This window comes from Branchiostoma belcheri, unplaced genomic scaffold (assembly GCF_001625305.1).
Source record: "Branchiostoma belcheri isolate BF01 breed outbred unplaced genomic scaffold, Haploidv18h27 scaffold3, whole genome shotgun sequence".
NCBI classification, from domain to species: Eukaryota; Metazoa; Chordata; class Leptocardii; order Amphioxiformes; family Branchiostomatidae; genus Branchiostoma; species Branchiostoma belcheri.
Window position 1 is genome coordinate 6,506,737 of NW_017803909.1, and position 22,881 is coordinate 6,529,617.

Here is a 22,881-nt window from a genome sequence, read left to right on the forward strand (position 1 = left end):
AGTCAGTCAGCCAGCCAGCCAGCCAGTCAGCCCTGCCCATGTTATCCATTGCTGATTTTCTATTGAATTATTTGATTGTTGCAGACTTTTGCCTCTACTGCCAACCATGGCAATAGATTGACTGAGAAGGCAGAATATTATTTTCTTTTTTTATAAAATGGCTGAAAATCTATAATATTATGTGTATGGATGCCATCAATAAAATTAAGTCAATGTGGCCTTAGGTAATGTACATGAACATAAACTTTGATGACACAGGCAGCATGTTTAATAGAACTTATTGAAGTCACAATTGTTAGTGACTTGGAACAAGACGTCAATGTTAATCTTTGTGATATTGTGATTTTAGAAAAATTGTGACAAAATTGTATCCCATTACAGGGAGAATGCACATATGCTTTCCCTGCCATTTTCCCTGTACATTTTGAGTCTTGAGCAGTAACAGTCACTCCTTCAACTCTTTTGTTTGCCCCAGCCAACTATCAAAGAGTTTCTATGTTATAACTACCCGACAGGACATTTAGATGAGAAAGAGGACATACAATGTAAGAAAGGAGCCTGACATACATGTAGATGCCATAGTTAGTTCTATTTGGCCACTGTTAATCTCCTGCAATGATGACAAGATTTGTAAGAAGCTCTTTCATCCCTTTCATCCTAGATGTGCCCTTCAGCTGGCTCCTCCCAGTGTTACCTTCTAAATCATGATGTCCCCCTCAAGCTGACCTCATAGATGTAACCTGCCTAGCTGGATAACATGCTCAAGCTATCCTTTTCTCCATACCCCCTTTTGCTGCACACTCCTTTGATGCCACTCTTCAGCTGCCCCTCTCCCCCTTAGATGTCACCCTTTGGTGCACCCCTCCCCCTTAGATGTCACCCTTCAGCTGCCTCCCTCCCCCTTAGATGTCACCCTTCAGCTGCCTCCCTCCCTCTTAGATGTCATCCGTCAGTGCCCCCCTCCCCTTTAGATGTCACCCTTCAGCTGCCTGTCTGTAAGGGTGATCTTCTCTCCTGGCTTGAACGCTGGCATGCCTAAATATGGGCAGCTGGCACAACGGAAGGCATCACCAAGGTAACACTGAAAAATAAAGAAAATGTAAGACTAGGTCATTCAACATAAGGCATATAATTTTGTGGGTTCAGGGAATTTATGTCTTAGTCAGTTAGCTAGTCACAAGAGTTGAAAGGAATTTTATCGGATCAAAACAAGACTACATGTATTACTGAAAAGAGTATTACAAGAGAAGACTCTACATCAGTTTTTAGGAGAAATAGTCAGAATCATAGTAAATACACTCGTAAACCATGATGCTTGTAGCTCAACCCAAGCCAACATACAACATGTACAAGAGAGATTTGAACAAAACCATATATCCTGCATGGCAGCCTTACATTTCCACAAGCAGATGTGGCAGGCTTGCTGGCAGTCTTCTCTGTCTGATCACCTTCTAACTCCTCTGCCAGACCACAGGTGCTGCAGGGGACATACAGACTTTCTTACAGAACATCTTACATAAGCTGCGTACTGTATGAACAATTACAGTTGTCTTTGTCACAGATAGCAAACGATCAGTAGTGGTAGCTACATGTAATCCCCCTCCTGAGATAGTTACTGAGTTTATAGATTCATAGATTAGTTGTTATGATTAGTTGATATTAGATTCATAGATTAGTTGTTATGGTTAGTTGTTATGATTGTTATGATTATTGTTGTGATCAAGGATTTGTTATGATTTGATTTATTCTGTAATGGATGGTTCAGTGTATGTATGTATTGCTTGGATATATGAATAAAAAAAAAGTTTATAGATTCAAATTCAAGTTTGAACACACCAATATGAATTCACTTTATGTTCACAGGAGCAAAATTTCACGGTCTGAGAAAAATGGACATGTTTACAGAACTATAAATTCATGGTGGCGACAGGTGCAGGAAAAAGAAAGTCCAGGAATTATTTGTTAACTGTAATGATAAGTTCACGGTACAGAGGTGACAGTGAAAACAGTAAACATAACAGTACAGTGAAAAAAATCAGGAATTACAGTACAATAGTACCTTTTTTGGAGTTATGCAATCCAGTTTCTGTTTTCTATGCGATGCAAAATGTAGTAACTCTAAGAACTCACCAATTTTTACATGCTTTCCTTTTCTTGGTGTCCCCGCCGCATCCAGCTGAACATGAGAGCAAAGAATAAAATTAAGTTCAAGCTTCTCTGATCAAAATTACTCTGTCAGACTGAGTAAAAGTTCTTCACTGCTAACGTTAACAGTAATGTAAAACACTTATATACAGAAGAAGCATTTATTATAATCCAGTTGCCAAAGAATCTCTTGAGATGACAACACAGAACGTTCACATCTAACTCACACTTTAAGGAGGCAGGGTCTGGTTTCTTCATGTCTTCCTCATCGAGAAGTTCATCAGGGTCAAGGAGATCCTACAAAATCCAACACAAAGGTTATCCCATCAATGCCATGTAACAACTTTCAGCCAAACAAATGCCAGTAAAATCATGACCATATCTCCTAATCAGTTGTAATATAGTAGACGTCGATTAGTTTGAGGTGGTGACATCACTTTTGTCATCAGAAGTTTCAATACATCAAATTACTAAGCCACTCTGTCTCATTGGACAAAGTTAGAATAATACTGGACACGGAACAGGACTACTTTGTAAGAGGCATTAAGGAGGCCATATACATCAGGGCAATCCAGCCATCACTTAACAGAGACAGTGGACAATATAAACTCCCTGGCACATTTGATCAACTGCTGATGCCATGTATTCGTAAAGTCTCGTGTGAATAAGGTCATGTGTCTGTAACCGTAACTCTCGCAAGATTACGTTGTGAAGTGATTGGTCATTATCCTGATGAAGGCGACTGGTCGTTGAAAATTAGATCTCTGTGTAATAGTCATGTTGGAATAAATTTTAACATTTTACTAACATCACTTTTGTTGATAGATGTGTTAACGTGTATTTGTGGAACTCACAATGTCATCGTCGTTCATATCCACAGCCGACAGACTCCAGATCTTGGCTGCATTCTCATCCAGCTTCGGTTTTTCTACTGTAAATAACGAAATACATCAAATGAAGGCACAGTGCTTGCAAATACATTATATGTTTCTTCCAAACCCTTTATCACATGTTGACCTTGCTTAGACAGGTCAATACTAGCACATGCCACTTCAAAGTAGAACTTAAGTCAATAATGCAAATCCTTACCCTGTTTTTTCTTGGCAAAAGAAAGGGTAAGTTGTGCACTGGAGCCCACTTCATAACTGGGCTTGCTGGCTGAAATCTCAACCACCTGAACACCTTCAACTGATAGGGCTTGTTTCAAAAGGTCTTGTTCCTGCTGGGACAAGGAGACTTCTTTTGCCTAAAAGAGAAGAAAACAATCCGGAATATAACTTCAATGTCTTTCTGAATACCTTTTCCTATTATAGTAGTACATTCCATGCAAACAGACCACATATTCCAATCTTTGGTGTAACTTTTCATAAAGATACATTGCATTACAGAATTTTCACAAGTCACAAAGAATGCAAGGTACATGTATGTTCTCACCTCTGACACACTGATCAGCCCAGCTAGCTTCAGACTGGAGCTCAGTTTAGCTGCAGTTCTCAAAGTACCTCCATTATCTGAAACAAGGAGAAGGTTTTTATAATAATATTGTACAATGTATCATCAGAATAATGTTTTGATTAATCACTATAACATGTACTCAAAAGTCTCTCTATGGGGATACCAAAGAGTTTTACAGATATAAAAGAATAGTTTTCCTTTAACATGAACACACATGTACAAATGGCATACATATATACACACCAACACATACACAAACACAACACATACATCATAACATGTATAAAGATTTTACAAGGCACCAGGATTTGCTTTATACTTCTGGCTAACACATTGTTGCCAGAGCCGGTACATCACACAGACTGTGGTACAAACGTACCTGTGCTGACTGTAGGCTCACACACCACGACCCTCCCACTGGGCTTCAGTAATCTGGCCATCTCTGCTAGCAGGTCCCCCGAATGGACAGTCGTGGGAGGGTTCATCGTCCCTGACAGGACAACGTCAAATGTTGAGCTACCATGATTTGCTGGAAAGAAGAGCATTTCTAATTATTCTTTGTTTACTAGTACATTGATATGTTGTTGTTGTTTAATCATCCTCGTCAGAGGTGAAGCATGATATCATGCTTTTTCTATTAGCTATGCTTGTGCAATGCGGCTTCACTATGGCTCATCAATTATAATAGTCCACAAGTCCACATTAATGATGATACAGACATCAGGGGGCCAACGGCCATGGCTCTAAAATGTGAATTATTTTTATATAGGTAACGTTACTCATTTCCACCCTCGTAAAGTGAGGAAAGTTGAATTTTAGGTATTGTCATTGTTCTTAACGGACTCTGGTTAAATACGTGACTGTCAGGTATATCACCCAGGGTATACATATACATCAAACCAACCAGGGTATGAATACCAGCTTAGGCGTGTACTTACACAAGAGCAGCCTGTCCACATGCTCCACACGTACATGACCCTTCTCTCCAACCTTGGCCTGAAGATTCCCGACTGTCGTCTGGACCATGTCCCCAGACACCGCCCCGCCCCATAGCAACAGCACTGTCTGTCCAGGATTCACAGAGTCCATGTTTGATTCCTGGTTGGGAAGAACTGTCACAGGCTGAAATAAAAAAAATAAAAAATAGAAAGTTAACATTTGCAAAGCAAATGCATAATGTTTACCTTCACATATGCTCTGCTCTGACACATTCATATATATGGTGACAGGAGTCTAAATCCCTACTGCTATAAAATTGCAACATGATATAACCCAACACTAGTTACCATGGTGACAGATGTCTGGTTCAGGTCAATGACCTTATTGGTTTGGAGAAGAAGAAGAAGAGGAAACAGAGATGTTTTCCTTCGGTAAACATAAAAACTGTCACTGTCTAAAATAAAAACACTGCATATTATTTCACACATAACATTTGCTTAGAAATGATGTGTTGCATAACAAAAGGTTTCACTTATAACTGATTTGGGGTAAGAAGTTCCAGACAACGATGCACTTATGTATTCTGGTCAGTTGCTTCCAAGTTCAAGTTCAAGTTTACACAATGGCGAGAGCTATCTGCGCAGCTCTTTGGTCTATCAAAGATCACCAACTATGTGCTGCTTATATCTTGAACATTTGTCACTGAGACTGGTTTGGTCTTAGGTATTTTTTCCCTCCCTTTTGTGCATATTTTGCCGAAATACAAACGTGTTACGCAGGCACTTCCAGTTACGCAATATCTGGAGGATGAGTTTGCAAGATGCTTCAACTGAGATTCTACGAGCACATACGAAATATTGTGTTTCAATAAGAAAATACCAACCTTTCAAGAATGACAGGTCTTTCCCACGTCAATTAATTGCATACAGAAAGTGTCCTTCAACCTTGTGGACCGTTATAACACGCCAAAAAGAGCACAGCTGCACAAAAAGTTGAGCTATTTCTTCACGCTGACCCCAAGTCACCTGTCCCCGATTGAATATGGCGGATTACCCAGCGTGCAAAAATACATGACGTCATGAGACGCTTTTCTCTCTTGTATTCATCCGCTACACAAAATAGTTTCGATAGATTTACACAATATTATGGTAATATGAAAACCTTTAGAAGCGCATAAAGAATACGTTTTGTACCATTATGCTTTTTTGATACTTGAGGATGGCATGTTTTGTGATATTGTCAAGTTCACAATAAAAACGAACGCGGATGGATAATAAGCTAATTACAGTACGACATGTTTTCTTCCGGGAGGCCATCATGGCGGAGAAGGGAACGTAGCACAGAAACTTCTCGACGACAATGACTCAGATTCACTTGTTTGAAATGTCGTTGCCCGGTAGAGCACCGTAAGTTTGAAAGAAGGGAAACCGAAGAACGTCAGGATGCCGTTCGTTCTGCTGGACCGCGTTCCGCTGCCGAGCCTGAAGGCCTACACGGCGTGCAGCATCGCGCTGCTTGGCTTCTGTCTGATGTACGCACACAAACAGGTGACACTGGAGGGGAGGGGGTTGGAGGACCTAAACCCGCCCACTCCCCCCGAACCCACCGGGGCGGACGCTCGCTGGTGGGCGTGGGGCAAGGATGTGTTAGGGGCGAACCCCATCCCTCAGCCGGTGCAGATAGAACTGAACCGGACTATTTACACCAAGGCCATGATGTCGGTTATGTTGGAGGAGACGTGGTGTATATGGGTGAGTTGGTGATATGTCATCAGTTTGTTTGTATTGCATAATCGGTAAAGCACCCCAAGGTGTAACTCTCCAGATCAATACTAAAGAGCTAGTCTAAGTACAATCTGCATAGTGGGACAGGTCGCTTTCAGCCATTGCACACATCATGGGTGTACCATAAACTTGGGTTCTGAAACATACTTGAGGTTAGCCGCGGCGACTGTTGCAGGGCTTCTCTTGCTTGCAGTCTTTTACATTAGCCCTAACAACAGTCGCGGAGCGGTGCATTGGGCCAAATGAACAAACATGCGTTTTACCGTGCCGGAACACTTTGAGACCGAAGTTTGCACGTCCCTAGATTCCTAACAGCCTCACCTAACGTGCCGGGGTGTTTTGCGCGTCAACCGGCCCCTGCGCGACTCGTACTGCCACTATTTGCGATCGTTCCCCACGTAAAACATAACAGTTGGCCGCCATTTTTGATTGGAATCAGCCGCCGGCAAATTTGCCGCTATGTTTCTGATAAGCTATTTATATGGATCAGAAAAGTAGCGGCACATTTGCAAGGAGCTGATTCAGCGCGCGGCTGACCAAGATGGCGGCCACTCGGCTTATGAATACATGGGGAGCGATCGCAAATAGTGGCGGTACGAGCCGGACAGGGGCCGGTTGACGCGCAAAACACCCCGGCACGTTAGGTGAGGCTGTTAGGAATCTAGGGACGTGCAAACTTCGGTCTCAAAGTGTTCCGGCACGGTAAAACGCATGTTTGTTCATTTGGCCCAATGCACTGCTCCGCGACTGTTGTTAGGGCTAATGTAAAAGACTGCAGGCAAGAGAAGCCCTGCAACAGTCGCCGCGGCTAACTTGAGGTGTGGCTCTCCTCAAATATGGGGTCAGTAGTTTCATTGCCCTTTCCAAGGACTTCTAGAAGAGTGTAAATCATTGTTCAGCAGGCATAGAGGATTCACAGCATCTCTGTCTGCAGACACTTGTTAGAGTGTGCAATCTGTCTGGGGAGGGTTATCTGTGAGCAAAAAAATCCTAAATTGGATGCACATGTGGACGACATGCTATTCATGAAATTGATACACATTTGATGATGATTTGAATAGATGATGTGTATTGGTATAAGTCACACCTAATAAGTAGTTGCTAATTAGTTGCATAATGCCTTTTTATTGGCTTGCCACCTGTTAATGTGTTACTGTTATAATGCAAAGGCACGTGTGTTTGGCTTGGTCACTCATTTAAACAAGTAACAGGTGTTAAGGTATGTTGTTGTGTTCTCATGTTTGGAACATTTGAATGTCTTTGTTAGCATTACCAGGGCTAGAATTAACCACCTGCATTATGTACAAAAACTTGCAGTTTGGCAGGTTAAAGTAAAGGAATTCATGATCACATATTGTAGGGCTTATAATCACGATATTGTAGAAAGCATAACTGAAGTATTATGAGCCCTGATAACTTTTGAGGAAAGAAAATGATATAGGACTGTGTTGCATTACATACAAAATCAAACTGGTCTCATATTACAGAATGTAGGGCAACTGAAAGTAAGCCATATGTGAAAAGCTAGTGTTTTAGTATCTACAATGATTACAAGAATTCCATTCCATTCCATCTATGTTTGTATGAAACAATCTTGGTTAATGGTAATGTAAGTACAATACAATAATATATATTTTCAGGTACTAGTATGCTATTCACCTGTCCCTGAAAGTGTGACAAGGCCAGTCTGTGTCACATCCATGCAGCCCTCTGACACTCATGGCATGCTCCAAATATAGATGAACTTAGCTAAACCTACATGTTATCATTTGTGATGAAACGACAGAAACCGTGTTTCCCCAGCGATTACTCTGTCACAATGACACCACCCTGTCAAGAAAGCGTACAAGTATGCCAGAAAATATGTTAAGTTGCCTTGGCCTACTTGTCTAGAATTTGTAATTGTTTTCTTGTAAAAGAATATCTGCAGCCTGAACCAACATGTGCAGTCAAAGGTGGACATGGGTGAAATATTTGCCTAACTGTGTAATGTGCCTCTTGAGTTAGGCAAAAGAGCACATTGGAGGATATCGATGCCACTTCAGCATCACAAGTTCAAAGGTTTAATTTAATTACCAGCTTATACAAGTACCCGGAGGGGGATGTAAGGAACCAGCTATCCTGTGTTTGAGGACAGCCATGCCTTGAACATAAAGTTGAACTCACCGTACAAATCTTACCTTTTTCAAAATTTCATGACGTCTGTTGTGGTCATTATGGTAGCATTGGAGACTTGTAGTTGTACTGACAAATGACTGATGAGCTGCAAATTAAGGGAGCTTCCAGGGTTTCCTACATGTACTTACCCTTGTTGTTGCATGAAATGCAAAATTTCCTACTTGCAGCTCTAGTGAATCACCCTTAAGGCTTAACACACAGGTCTGTAAAATTACTTGTGAAAAGTTGAAAAACACATGTATCCGTCCAAAATTAACCACTAGCTAAAATTAGAAACAATCCACTCTGTATGTGTCAGCACATATTTTTCTTGGACTCGGAGCAAGGTTGCCGAAACAATTTTAATGGTGACCACCTGTGTTAGTAGGGTCCCTGCCAGTAAACACTGCTTTTATACTTGGACTTGAAAGCAACTCCAGTCTAAAAATAGCCAAGAACTCTCCAGAAACATCTGGGGAAAGTTGAAGAGGTCTGTGCTTTGGTGAACTTGGCATGCTGTGTTGATTAAATCTGCATGTTTTCTGACCTGTAATGACTCTCAGCCTGTACTAGGCATGCGTACAGGCCAGTCTGAGACCACAGGGCACTTAGCAGATGTATATAAAGCCAAGCCACATCGCCAGCAAGCGTACTACAGCACAGCAGAGTCCTGTCCTGTAACTTCTGTGTTTAGAGACTCAGATATTAGTTCTGTCTGTGAAGATGCCTTTCTATACATATCTGCACTGTTTTGAGTGTTACCATCCAAAGGTAAGACCAGCTGGGCCTTACTAGGAATTTTTGAAATGCTTTATGTTGCAGTGTTTAAAGTAGAATAGATATTTCTGTTTTATGCAATGTGTTATTTGTGGTGCAGAATACTGCATCAATATTCCTGAGGGCAAATTGGAAGTTTTGTTTTTTTCTGTATTCTCAAAATTTCCCTGTAAATTACAGGTTAAAGGTGGCTGTTCTGGTTTTCCTGTGGTAGGAATTCAAAATGTCTTGGATGTGATCATTGTTTGTAGACATGTATAGTATTCTGTGTTGTGTAGAATGTAATTGTGTGACATCTGTTTCAGACATGGATCAACACTGCGTACTGCTGCCTGATCCTGCTGGGGAAGGCCATCCAGTGTCTGGTGTTCGGAGATCTGAGAGTGTCAGAGAGACAGGTTAGTCAAACCAGTTACTTTCATTGCCTTAGGCAGTAGAAAGAGTTCCATATGCAGGGGTTGTAAGCATTGTTCTGACTGTCCATCAAAATTAGCTGTTCATACAGGAGAGCACTTGGCTGTTTGTGAAATTTTTGCATTTCTATCATCTATGTTAACATTTTGTTCAGCATTTGCTTACTTGCTTAACAAGTAAGTAAGCATATTTTCTGCATTTTCGAAGCGTCCCTGTAAAGTTGCAGTGACATTTTACTGTTTCTGTCCTCCCCACAGCACATCAAGGACAAGTTTTGGAACTTTGTGTTCTACAAGTTCATCTTCATCTTCGGGGTTCTGAACGTACAGAACATGGAGGAGGTGGTGATGTGGACAGCCTGGTTCACACTGCTGGGGTTCCTGCACATCATGACACAACTGTGCCGAGACCGCTTCGAATACGTAAGTCAGTCCTCAGGTTGTCATGAAACAAAATGTACCTATTCATATCTAGGCATAGTTTGCTGAACAAAGTTTCTGGTCTCTCTGATTGAGTGACATGAATGCTGTACTTGAAGTTGAATATCAACATGAAATCAGAATCAAAGTCTGCACCTTGGTACATACAAGTGCATGGAATTTTCTAGTCTGATGCAAGAATGAAGCTTATGCAACAGGATTGACTTGAATGAAGTTTCCAGACACTGTGCTTAATATAGATTTTGGAATGGCTAGCGCTTTTGATTTAAATTCTTCCCCCCTTGTCTCTGTCCTTGGCTCACAGCAGGTCCACGGCAGCATTAATGAATTCCAGACATCCTTTCTTGCTATTCCTGAAAAGAAATACGGCTTCTAAAAATATCTTAGTGTAGGGACCATGGCCATGACCTAAGCTTAACAAGTTCCGCCCTGTTCCCATGGTACCGGCCTGTTTATCTCATCTCCTCGGAGGCTTGCCAAGTTTTACAACTTGTAAGGTCTGGCTGCAGCTTGTGTGGTTTAGTATTGAGTAATCAGTCCTTTGCTCTGTTCAAAATAAAAAAAAGTAGCTATGTTGGCTAGTAGTGTTGACCTAAACCAATGTTCAGGTCCAGGTCCGGATTGAAGTTCAGAGGTTTAGGTTCAGGTCCGGACTTGCAAGTCCAGACCTAAGCCCAGGGCCTATACAAAATACGAGATGGACTTCTCAGTTAACATTTTCCAATGGAAAGCCACTGCACACAGCATTAACTTTGGCCTGGTGGTCTTACGCAGAATACGGGTTTCACTGTTTTTAGTCCTTTTTTCTGAACCCAAAATCAAGCATAATGACAGGGTGGTTCTCATACAGAAGTGGCCACTAAGACCTATATGTACAGGTTTGAATGTATTTCTCTCTCGTCCCCACAGCTGTCCTTCTCCCCCACGACCCCGATGGCTACTCACGCCCGTGTCCTGGCCCTGCTGACCGCTGTCCTGGTCATCTGTAGTGGACTGATGGGCGTGTGTATTCTGGTCGGTCTGGAGGCCGGACTGAACACTGCCGCCTTCATGGGGGCAGAGGTGAGGCAGTTTGGGGTTGTAGTGATAGACACAATTCAAGTTTTGATCCTTGTACTACTTGTTTGTTGGCCAGATTGGAACTGAAGCTACAATATATATATACTATGAATTGTTCGGATGACAGAAAATTTAAAAAGACACTGCTGCTTTTATTTTGGCCAGGGTAAGGCAGTTCTGTGGTTTGAGGTTTCACTGAAAGGGAATCTCAAATGTTCATAACTTATGTAGAATGCTGAAAGAGGAATTGGAAGAAAATTTTGAATTTCAGACACTGACTAATTTCTTGTACAGCTAGTGTATCTAACCATTGTCTTGTCTGCATCATTTCTTCCAGTGTCTTCTCCTGTTTATCAAGACGACATATGTCATTGTGAGGTGGGTGGGCTGTTTGCTTATGTTTGTCTAATTGGTGTGATCTTAGCAACATCACAAGTTAACAAAAACTAACATAATTCTGAATTGTGTTATGTAGGTTTCTCTGAAACGAATTTGTAAGGCTTGTATTACAGAGTGCACATGGTATTTTCACAGGTATGCTATTCACCTGTATGACGTGAGCAACACAGGCACGTGGGAGAACCGGGGGACATACGTGTACTACAGCGAACTGGTCATGGAGCTGACAGCTCTCATCGTCGACTTCTGTCACCACCTACACATGCTGGTTAGTACTGCAGTTTCTCAGTATATGCCCCCTATATGTAGTAGATGGTACTGCAGCACTGTGCATTATAAGTCAGCCTACTCCTATTTTACAGTAGTCAGCCTTCTATTGATGTTACTTGCAACATTACAATTGTGGTGGAACTGCCAGTTGGTACACTGTAGATTCATTTTGTAGTGAGGGATCACTGCAAAAACCCAGAGAATTAAACCACCACAAACATTTCAAATTTACAGTGTATTGACACAGTAGAACACCCCCTACTGTGCTTTATGGTACTGTGGTATTGTACAAGCTTAGCTTTTAGACTAGATTGTTTGCAACAAAACAGTGCTTTCAACTGATTGCTTTTTTTTCTCTTCTTGTTTTCTTTCCTTGTTTCTACTTGTTCAGAGCACAACTGGAAGGTTTGCTACAGATGATCTAAATTCCCACTTCTGAGTTGAAAGTTTGTGTGCAGATGCTTAAGTTTGCCAGTACACATGATCATATTGTGTATAATGTATTTAAAATGCAGAATATTATTAGTGCTCGGTAGGACCGTGCAGTTGCAAAGTTATTGTTTGGTTGTTGGATTGATGTATTGAGGATGCCAAACTATACATGATATTCTCCCTGAGCTACAAGATTGATGGGAGGGCCAATCAGCAGTCCAGTTTTAGATGAAAGCCACTGATTGGTTGATTGGTGTGTTGTGTGTAGACGAACCGCTGGCTGAGAATATTCTGGAGGTACCATCTGTTCGTCAGGTCAGATAGCAGCAGTAGGGAGAAGCTAATACCCACCAGGGAGCTCAGGGTGAGTCCAACGGGGCTCCGATAGCCGATGGTCTACGGAATTTTCCCCCTCCCAGTCTCTTCCTGTTTTTCACTAGAAAAGGGGGGTTCTGAGGTTAGTTGATCAAATTGTTGTTAGGGCAGTGTTAAGTATGGTACCTCCCAGGAAAGAGCTGTACAAATTATCTCCATGGACAGTTTGTGACAAAAAATTCTTCAGAATTAAACTCGATAATCCCATCAAGACAAAGTTGACTTTCCATTTCAACACAGTCAGTTGTGGACATGAATTGTCGTATGATGAAAAGGATAAAGGAGAAAAGGGGGAAGATTCCAGTAGATGGCTCAAGTTTCCTTTTTTTCATATATGATTTTTTCTTTCTTTTATTCCTGCTTATCTGTTGCCATGGCAGCTGTGTAGGATTAAGGTTTGGTTTGAGCGGATCCAGAGGAGAACTTCTCTCCCGTCTGACGTTACACGGGTTTGTGGGTTAGACTGTTCTGCATCATGCACACCCTAACAGTTTGTCTGTCTGCATGGGGAAAAGCCTGCTGCAGATCATGATATTGTACAGATGGCAATGTACAAATGAAATGTAGATTCAGTGCAGGTTTAGTGGAGTAGACTGAATAGACTTGACAGGGTTAGCTCCCAATTGTGCTCTGAACATGTTTTGGCCCTGGCTGCTATTTAAGGTGTGGTGTGCTGAGCTAAAAATGTCTTGGCTGCAATTTTTCTCTTAGCATGTAGATGTGTTGTTTTAACTTGTTTAATATGTTAATGTGTTTTGTGTATAATTTCAAATTGTATACTAGAAGGGGCTACATGTAGGTCTTGTGTGCTATGTGCAACACTTACCATGTACAGGAACATTTTGTAGCTTCCTGGATTTAAAAAAAAACATGTCCGAAAAGCTGCTTCATTGTAGCTGTGCATGTGTCGTGCTGGCGGCTGGAATCAGAAGCCATGAATGTGCATAAACTGTAGGATGCTAGAATCAAAGGCAGCCTTAATGTCCTATTTCTATTGAATGCTCTTATTATTTGTGAGCAATATCAGAAAATCACATGGCTCAACATCCATGTGTGCTTTTGGCATCAGTTGTACGTCAACATCATTAGTCTAGTGGTGTATACCGGTTCACTGGACTTGGATCCGGACTTGTAAAATGTTATTCATTACCCTTGACTAAAACATCACTTTAATGAATGAAGGTATGAAAATGTATGTAAAACCTTTGGACATTGACGGCTCTCCACAATCTCTTTGCTGAACACCAATAGAACATGTAAAATCATGCCCACACCATACAAAGATGAAGTGTACAACTTACTCAGTGAAATGCAGATTCATACCCATATGGATGACAGTATTCATGCTTTGGCTTTTGAGAAAATTCTCTGGATTGTTAAGAAATTAAGGGTGGGGTTACTGACTTACCTGTAGCCACCACCTTACAGTACAGAGAGCTTTTGGTACATAAACTGACGGTTCATAACCTCCCCACTTTGTGTTCCCACTCTGCAGCTGTGGGGCAACATCTTCCTGTCCATGGCCAGCCTGGTCATCTGCATGCAGCTGCGTTACCTGTTCCACGAGATCCAGCGCCGCATGCGCAAACACAGCAACTACCTACGGGTGGTCAACGGCATGGAGGCAAGGTTGGTGTGGTCATTAATGTCATGTAAGATATTTAGTATAACAAGATATGCATGGGGTCAGCAGGGCAAGCCCTTTGTAATAGCCAAAAGCTAGTTTGGCAGCCAGGATTGAGTGTATTGAACGGCCAAACCAATAGATTAAAGGCTTTCAATGCAGTTTTTAGGGCTAATGGAAACACGATTTACCCTCATGGAGCAAACATACCCAAAATTCTGATGGAAAATGGTTACTGGAAGGGCCCTTGGCTGATTTTTAGGGTACCACCCATAAAATAAGGACTCATCTTGGGGCTTGTTTCTGCAGTTTTAAATACCCAAAGTATGAAATATTGGTTGAAATGTGCTAATGTGGGGCAGTATGTGTCAGTATCACAAAGATTGCCTTATTCAGAAAATGTCTGGTTTTTGCTGCTCTGAAATCGCATTGGATGCCTTTGGTAAGAAATAAATAAAATGTTGCGATATTGGAAAGTCTGACCTGATTCTGTCTTATGAAACCTTTCACCTTATGCACTTTCCCCTGTAGGTTCCCCAGTGCGACCCAGGAGGAGCTGACTGCCAATAATGATGACTGTGCCATCTGCTGGGATCACATGGACACCGCCAAGAAGCTGCCCTGTGGACACCTCTTCCACACGTGAGTGTCACATATACCTGCTTCATGGTGGAACACAGTTCTGTATTTAAGGTTCTGTGTAAGGATTGGTAGTTTGATCCACTCACACTTTGGCATACGCCTTTTGTTATCATCTTATATGGTGGGACAAATGTCTTTTCTAAAATTGAAGTGACTATTATATTGGAGATCACAAATATGAGAAAGTCCAAGTCTTTGCTGCTTGTTGGGTGTTGCAGGTTCTATGAAACTGATGCTGTGACACAACCTTAAGGACATTCATATGTTTCTATAACTTCTAAGTTACCTCTATCATAGCCTGAATGAACTGTACCACTCCTTGCTGCATGGTAATTTTGTTAGGTAAATTTTCTCCAGGTTGTGCCATATTTTCTCAAACCTACCAACCTGACTAATCTATTCACGTTTCAGGTCCTGCCTTCGGTCCTGGCTGGAACACGACACCTCCTGTCCAACCTGCCGCATGTCCCTCAGCATCTCCGACAACAACGGCAACACCAACACCCCCCCTCCCCCACAGAACCTGCCCCTCAACCCCCCTCCCCCTGCTGGGCACCCCACCCCCCGACATGAACGCCCAGGTGGTGAACCAGAGAAATCACTTCTTCCACTTTGATGGTGAGACAGAAATCTTCCTATGTCAGCCTATTGTGTACTAAGCAGTGTTTTCCCATTGATAGTCATTTGATGGAATCTTGTTGCTAATGATAAACAAGAGTTAAAGCCACTTTCTAGTTTTTACCATATGGAAATTTCTGGTACTGTTTTGCCCTTTTTCTTGGTCCAAAAATTTCTGGTATTTTTTTCTTTTTATTATTGTTTTTTCTTGGTCCTCCAAATGCAATTTTGAACACACTTGTTATAAATACAGGGATATGTATCTGAATAGTTCCCAATGTTCCCTTTCCGCAGGATCCCGTTTTGCGAGCTGGCTGCCCAGCTTCTCTGTTGAGGTGATGCACACCAACATGGTGGGACCTCAGCATGCAGCTAACTCCCAGCTCGATGCCATGGTAAGGAAGTTAGCCTTTGGGCTGGATGAATCTTACATTCATCGTACTATGGGTTTCCGAGAGCAAATTGAGAGCTTTTGCAGGGATAGAAGTTAATGTGTTGTGCAAAATTTTGCTGTGTTGTGATGAAAGAAATTGTCTTACACCCTTTTTGATGGCCTGCTCTGTCATGACTTACATCATATAGAACAGATAGGTTTAGGTAAGGTTTGACTAGTACATAGATGGACTTTTGGCTGGGAGAAGCTTACATGGGTAGAAGACATTTTCTGAAGAACTGGCACCTGTTTCCTCAGGCACACCAGGTGCAGCAGATGTTCCCACAAGTCCCCCTCAACATCATCCTGGACGACCTGCGCCTGACCCGGTCCATGGAGATCACCACCGACAACATCCTGGAGAGTCGCATCAACATCCCGCTGGCCGCAACCGTCCGGCGCGGCGCCGACAACGCTGCCGAGTTCCCACCACAGCAGGGAGCACACGACGGGGCCGACAACGCCGCGAACGTCAGCCATGAAAACCTGGACGACTATGATGATGACGATGAGGACATCTCCCTCATCACAGACAGTGAGTCAGCAGAGGTTACAGAGGAGGAGAGTGAAGAGGAGAGGGAGATGGGAGCAGGAGACATGACTGCAGCAGGGGCCAGCATGGCTGCAGCAGGGACAGACATGTCTGCAGGGGTAGAGCTGGACCAGGCTGTGTTTGGTGCTGCAAGGTGAGCCTGTGTGACAGACTTGTACCTTTTCTTGGTGTGTTGGCATTGTTAGGCCATGCAGGTTAGTTTTGTACATCTTGTTGATGTAGGTGTGTTCATGTTGATTTTGGTATGTTTCAGAGAATAGTCTTCATCCTTTCAACAGAAATAACAGTAAGGAAACTAAAAGTGTAAATTGTGGTGAATGAAGAGTAAGTTTGCACTCCTCCGTGTTCCCCAGCAGCAGTTTTGAAGCGAGTGGTGAGAGCAGTGGTGCACACGGGAGCACAGGGCCGCTGGAAGGGCTCGGGTCCCGCTTCTCCAAGTCTCCTACAGAGCGGGAACGCATGTTAGCGGATAGGAAATCAGCACTGATGGAGCAGGCAAGAAGGTGGGCAACACTCCATGTCACGATAATCTGTAAAATACCAGTGTCTGTTCGTACACTGTAATGTGTCGAGTATGTGGTTGGACTTCCTCTAAACTTTTTAACTCTTATTGTTACAGAAAATTTATTGAGCGTGAAATAGGCACACAGGGAGCGGAAGGCTTGGAAGACATTTTCAGACTGTCGTCGTCATCTCAGCTGGAGGGGAGAACAGAGGACGAAGTGTCCGTGCGGCGACGAATTCTTGCAGCAGCGGCCGAGAGACGACTACTACAGCAGTGATCACGCCTACAGCTAGCAAAGATTCTAAAACATAGAGGTTATATTTGAAGTATGGATGTAAACTGGACCTCTCATAAGAGATACTAGATGCTCACAGTATACTACTACTATGAATATCACTCAAGGCAAGACAATGTACATTAGCTTTCCACAGTTACTCAATACTTGAAGTACACAGTGTATGTTGATAAGTACAGATGACAGTTGTAACATGTGGTATTGCTTTTATTTACATATGAATGAAACTATAGTTAGACCCTACCTGTGAACAAAGATGTCACTTTGAGGAATTGTAAAAATGGTGTATTGAATGTCCGAAGTGGTAGCACCAATTGTTATTTCTGCTTCTGCTGCTCAGGGTTGTTCATATTGAAAGTCTAGGCTTCAACTTAAATTCTTAGACCATACTTGTTGGCCCTAAAGTTCCCCTGTGTTGATAGAAGTGATTGTAGTCTGGATCAAACATGGAACAAACAATTAATGTTGAAAACAGGAAGATTCCTTTTGTAAAGGGAACACATGAAAATTGTGCATGCATGAATGTCATACTTATACTAAAGACTGGTTTGTGTGGTTGAAAATTGAAAAGTTATTCCCTTTACATTAAAGAGGGCAATTAGTTAATGAAGTGAAAAGGTATTTATTATGGGTTCACCACACCACGAAGTGGTGTGGTGAAACCATATTGCTTTTTCTGATGTTTCTTCTCCTTCTTCTCCTCCTCCTCCTCCTGCCATATCTTTAAATGGATTCAGCTTCTTCATTTTAGGGCCTAAGGTCCTGAAATTTGGTATGGAGGTACAGTGGGCAAATACCCCTAGGCGTTTTTTAAATTATTGTGATACAGGCTTTTAGAATGGTTTTATTTGAGTTTTTTGGCTGTGTAATAGCTAATGTATTACTGTGTAAGTGTGCAGTGTTTACCACATTTGGACATGAGTCATCACAATGGCATGCAAGGCATCAACCAATAGGCATGCAGCTTTCCTCTATTCTCCTTGCTGATTGGCTGTTGGGATTTAACTGGCTTAACTTCATTTACACCTGCACAGAGCCATGCCATACTGACAGTATGTCTGTATTCAAGTGTTTTGGTAGGTATTTTAAGCTTTCCTGCTCCAGCATTGGAATGCGGGCTATGAACGCTTCTTTTTATCTTGAAAATCAACAGTTTGCATTATGCAATCCTAACCAATAATGTAGGGAATAGCTATCCAACTGTTGTAGTCTTAGTTGTATGTTACTTCATACTATAGTTATATCAATGTAAAGCATTGTTTTCCCTTGTGTTTCTCATTCTTTCCCTGCCATGTGGTAAAATGTGGTGAACCCATCGCTATATTTGCTCCAAAGCAAATATTGGCCTTTCTAGTTGTAATTGAGACATTATTGAGGTAAACAGTTGCTCAATCGTGTCTCTAAATTGGAAATGTTGTTCTTGATCTGAAGCCTACACAACTTCACATCAAAGAGGCTTTCATATACATATACACAGAGATGTAGAGATTATGTAAAATAGTTAATATGTATGATATGTCTAACTTGTTTTGACTATGATGCAAAATGTATCAAGCATTGATTATGAAAAAAATGTTGTCTACATTTGCTGGGATAATGGTATAGAAGTCTTTTTACCGTGTTTGTATAACACTTTGGTGCTCTGATACATGGAATTTTAAGATTTATTTAGTGGTCTTAAAAGATATGTATCCTCTTTGTCCATAACTATTTAGCTGCCAAGTCTTTGTCGTCCCCTTCTATTTGCAGAGAGGACAAAAGAGACTCAGCAGCTAAAATAGGTTTGGAATCTATATCCTCTTGAAACAGGCCTGGCTCTCTTGGTGCACAAGACAGTGTCCTAGCTGCTACATTACTGTTACTTAGTCAGCCACAGAACATTCCTATTCCTCTCTGCTTTCTTCTGTGCCAAAGAAATGTTGGGACAGTTGGCCATGCCAGTGGTTGTTACCAATATGCAAATCAGCTATTTTATGGACTATCATGGTGACCATGTTGGCAGCAAGCCTGCTATAACGGGAATTGAATTTGGTCACGCAAAATTTGGAACGACACTTTAGAAATGTGTCAAATGTTTTTTTAATCAAAAGTTATGACAGAAAAAAATTATTATGAAAAAAAAAAGAATGAAGCATGCACTTTCAAATTGTCAAATTTGCAGTAAAAAAGTCTTAACACAAGATATTCAAATGGTATACTGAAATTTGAAAATGACTCCACATTTGAAAGAGGTGGTACATTTGTTAGCATTCGCAGGGCTGGAGCTAGCCACCTGCAATTTTTTGACGGAAAATTTTAACTTCCAACGTTGCAGACAACAAAAGAATGTCAGGCTCAGCATTAAGTTGGAGCTTTGATTAGTTTTGCAAACTTGAAAGGTTGTAATGATGAAGTCATGTTGCACTCCCATACCTCAAAACTGCTCTTCTCTTTCTAACTGAAATGGCTGTCAATATCACCAGTTATAGTGTATGGAAGAAGGAATCCCTGTGCAAGGCACTTACCCTTTCTGTATAGACTTCTGTAGCTAGTTCAAATTTCAGTACATAGTGTAGTTGACCACATACCCATGTAGCAAGTAAGGTTGTAACTAACCAGTTCCCCCTCTTGTGATAAAAACCCTGAAGTTTGTATAAATCTGACTATGGTAAATAGGAGAGGCAAACTATTTTCTCCCCTAAAAGTGTAACTGGCAATATACAAATATATGTATAGCACCTAGATAATTAGCCTGTGATGTCTGTACAGGTCAAACTTTGATGTGAATAGAAAATTTTGTAATTATTGAAGTTATATGTGATGAAGTTGATATACATGTGGGTTTCAATGTGTGTGGAGGGTTGTTTTAAGCACTGCTTGGGAAGCCTCTCTGTGAGGAGGGGCTGTTTTTGTTGTTACGATGTATGCAAAGTATGTGTAAGTGCCTGGGAATTAAAAAAACACAAAGGATTTGCTGAAACCATAGAGTCTTGTTTTTTTTTCTGGATAGAAGAGTTTAAGGCATGTGTTCTCCACCAAAAGCAATACAAGGGGCTTATTTTATACAAAATAGGCAGGTTTGTAGTTAACATTATTAAATGTGTTTAGGCTATAAACTATGGGTAGCCAAGAATAAAGATCAAGAGACAGCAAATTGCTCAATTCCGATAATTTATTAAAATTGCATTATACTTAATATCAAGTGATTATGTTTTGACCAGTTGTACAAAAAGTTGCAGGGGTAGAGGGATCATCTTGTCATCATGGTACAGGTGGCACAGTTGTTCGTCACTTCCACAGCGGATCCTAATTTGATAGACTGGAATGCATCTGTGGAAAAAAAATAGCAAAATGTGTCAAACACACCAGTCCTGTACAACACAAATTTCATGCTTGAGTACTTTGAAGAGGCAGAGTTAACATACAAACATGCACAAACGGTATCAAGGTCATACCTGGTAACATGTTAGGAACACAACATCAGAGATGAGGCTAAGAGCAATGAGGACAAATATATTATAACTGATGGTTTGTTGGTCTTGAAAGACCTCAATCAAAGTCTTAACTTCTTGTCTCAGCTGAGGTCAAAAGAATGATAGGTGAGGAAACTGATCTAACCTTCATCTGGAAAGGACTCAAAGTCTCTCTCACCTGTCTAAGAAGCTTGTGCCTGGTTCAGCCGATAAAGTTCATGACCACGAGATGCAGGATGATGTGAGCGAAGACGAAGTCTGCAAAGGCTCTCTCTGGAGAGATGTGGAGAAAGTCCTTCCTGTTCTGTGGGTTGACCTGCACTCTTAAACACACTGTGGAGAAATAGAGGCAGAATTTGGAACTTTCATCACCATTTGAGTATCATTTTTTATTAACACAAAGTAAACATATTTTTTTAATTTATGTTTTTTAAACATATTTTGACTTTATTAGGATCCACATTTAGCGTACAAACTGTAGCTATTCTTACTGTGGTCCATTCTGACATGTACACACAGAGAAGCAGTTTAATTTCGTGTTGGCTTGCACTGCTATCAAAGAGGAACGATGTTTACATATGATATATCCCGTATAATTTGCATAAGCTGACCTGCTTGAGAGTACTAGGTCTCTAAAGCATGCTGCTCGTTCTACTCAAATCATAACAATATATCGAGACTAAATTCTGCCAACTACGGCTAGGAACCCTCCCCTCGCCTCACCTGCCAGCACGAAGCTCGCCACGCACGAGATGAACCCGGACAGGAAAGAGTTGAACGGGAAGGTGCCGACCAGCAGGCAGTAGCCGAACTGGAAGATCCCGGTCAGCATGATGTAGGCCAGGTACGCGTCGATGATCTTGAGCCGCTGCGGCGTCGTGGTCACGTACTCGTCGTAAAACTTGGACACCACGGTGAAGACGTTCGCCTGAGAAGTCGCCATGGCGGGAAAAACAACAAGACGTCGCCGAGAAGTGGGTGTTTTCGTGGAGGAGTCCTCAGGTCAGTGCCACCGTGGCCGGCAAGATGGCGGAAGGGAGGAAAGGATCATGGGAAGGCAATCAGGTGTTGGCGTGTCCTGGACGCCACCTTGCGGCTAGATGCGGCATGGGACCTCGAAGGTGGAAGGAAGGTTGGCATTTTTGGCAAGGCTTTTTTTAACCATTTTGAGCTACATTTGTAGACGTGCGTTGCAAATTTGTTAACTGAAGTAACAAGGGATGCTATTTTGTGTTTATGAAATTCCGGGGCTTTTCTCAAGAGAGGCCAGTAAGATTTTTAGCAGAAACTTTACTGCACCGCAGTGAATCGTTATCTGCCCCCCTCCCACCTTTGAGGTAAACAGGGTCCTCCTGGCCTTGTTCGATTATATCCGGGGGTTTCTCTAAGTGAAACACAAAATACATACTGTACCAACGCGTATTAGCTCAGCGTATTCTAAACAGATCGTTTGTGAAGTGAACTTTCTTCTCCCCGATCCTTGTGTGGACGTCTAGATCTATATGAATAAATTATGATAATTACCAGTAGTGAAGGCGTTGCATTTCAATAAAATGTCTACAAACTCCTCATTGAATTCTACTTGCACTTTGTTTCTGCTTAAACGCATATATGTATTAGCTTTTAGATGCGCGGAACGTTTGTAACCGGTATACTTTTTCAGGACAATACTGTAATTGTAACAAATTTTGTCCCAATAAGACCACAAGCGAAAAGTGCAAATACTCATACTTTTTTCAGCTGGTAACCTATTTCGGGTTCATGCCTTAAACTAATGAGTAAGGAAAATAACGAGCCGGGGTGACGACCGGCTCCTAGCTCAGTTGCTAGAAGAATTTTTTAGGGGGTACAGGTCGCCCTCGAGTGACCCGCTTACTTCGCGGGATGCTCGTGTTGTAGTGATCTGCCCCAACCCCCCAAATTAATAAATCATTATCACATCATTTGGGTCAAATATGTTGCGCCTTCCACCAACAAGTCATCTGTTGTGTCTACCAACCTACCTATCTATTCTAGTATGACAACCATACAGCGAGTTGAAAATTTCAATTCAGCTTAAAGAAAAGTATTATTAAAGAAGAATTAATTTCTGGTCTCAGTTGCTTACTGGGGA

At 41.7% G+C, this 22,881-nt stretch overlaps 3 protein-coding genes across 5 annotated transcripts; 1 reads left to right on the plus strand and 2 right to left on the minus strand.

The window, feature by feature from the left end:
• Positions 1-145: 145 nt before the first annotated feature.
• LOC109473737 (anamorsin homolog) lies at positions 146-5,606 on the minus strand. Of its 3 annotated transcripts, XM_019773735.1 has the most exons (11): positions 5,423-5,605; positions 4,539-4,722; positions 3,980-4,129; positions 3,580-3,656; positions 3,235-3,391; positions 3,000-3,076; positions 2,373-2,442; positions 2,131-2,176; positions 1,396-1,477; positions 990-1,081; positions 146-924 (listed from the first exon to the last, which is right to left on the minus strand). In XM_019773735.1, the coding sequence occupies exons 2-11, from the start codon at positions 4,687-4,689 to the stop codon at positions 903-905; spliced, it is 924 nt and encodes a 307-aa protein (XP_019629294.1). In that variant the 5' UTR covers positions 4,690-4,722; positions 5,423-5,605; the 3' UTR covers positions 146-902. The 3 variants fall into 3 exon arrangements, with proteins under 3 accessions (XP_019629294.1, XP_019629295.1, XP_019629293.1); XM_019773736.1 differs by lacking the exon at positions 146-924 and having other exon boundaries at positions 931-1,081; positions 3,000-3,073; positions 5,423-5,606; XM_019773734.1 differs by lacking the exon at positions 146-924 and having other exon boundaries at positions 931-1,081.
• A 120-nt stretch (positions 5,607-5,726) lies between these two features.
• On the plus strand, positions 5,727-17,723 carry LOC109473736 (E3 ubiquitin-protein ligase AMFR-like). Its single transcript, XM_019773733.1, is given in 15 exon segments — positions 5,727-6,290; positions 9,563-9,655; positions 9,929-10,093; positions 11,021-11,173; positions 11,508-11,548; positions 11,705-11,837; positions 12,540-12,635; positions 14,142-14,275; positions 14,802-14,912; positions 15,324-15,389; positions 15,391-15,530; positions 15,825-15,925; positions 16,222-16,649; positions 16,870-17,019; positions 17,136-17,723. Coding segments are annotated over 15 exon segments (2,283 nt in total). The 5' UTR covers positions 5,727-5,981; the 3' UTR covers positions 17,299-17,723.
• A 2,726-nt stretch (positions 17,724-20,449) lies between these two features.
• Positions 20,450-21,833, minus strand: LOC109473738 (dolichyl-diphosphooligosaccharide--protein glycosyltransferase subunit DAD1-like). Its single transcript, XM_019773737.1, has 3 exons — positions 21,492-21,833; positions 20,947-21,101; positions 20,450-20,625 (listed from the first exon to the last, which is right to left on the minus strand). The coding sequence occupies exons 1-2, from the start codon at positions 21,709-21,711 to the stop codon at positions 20,971-20,973; spliced, it is 351 nt and encodes a 116-aa protein (XP_019629296.1). The 5' UTR covers positions 21,712-21,833; the 3' UTR covers positions 20,450-20,625; positions 20,947-20,970.
• Between the last annotated feature and the right edge of the window lie 1,048 nt (positions 21,834-22,881).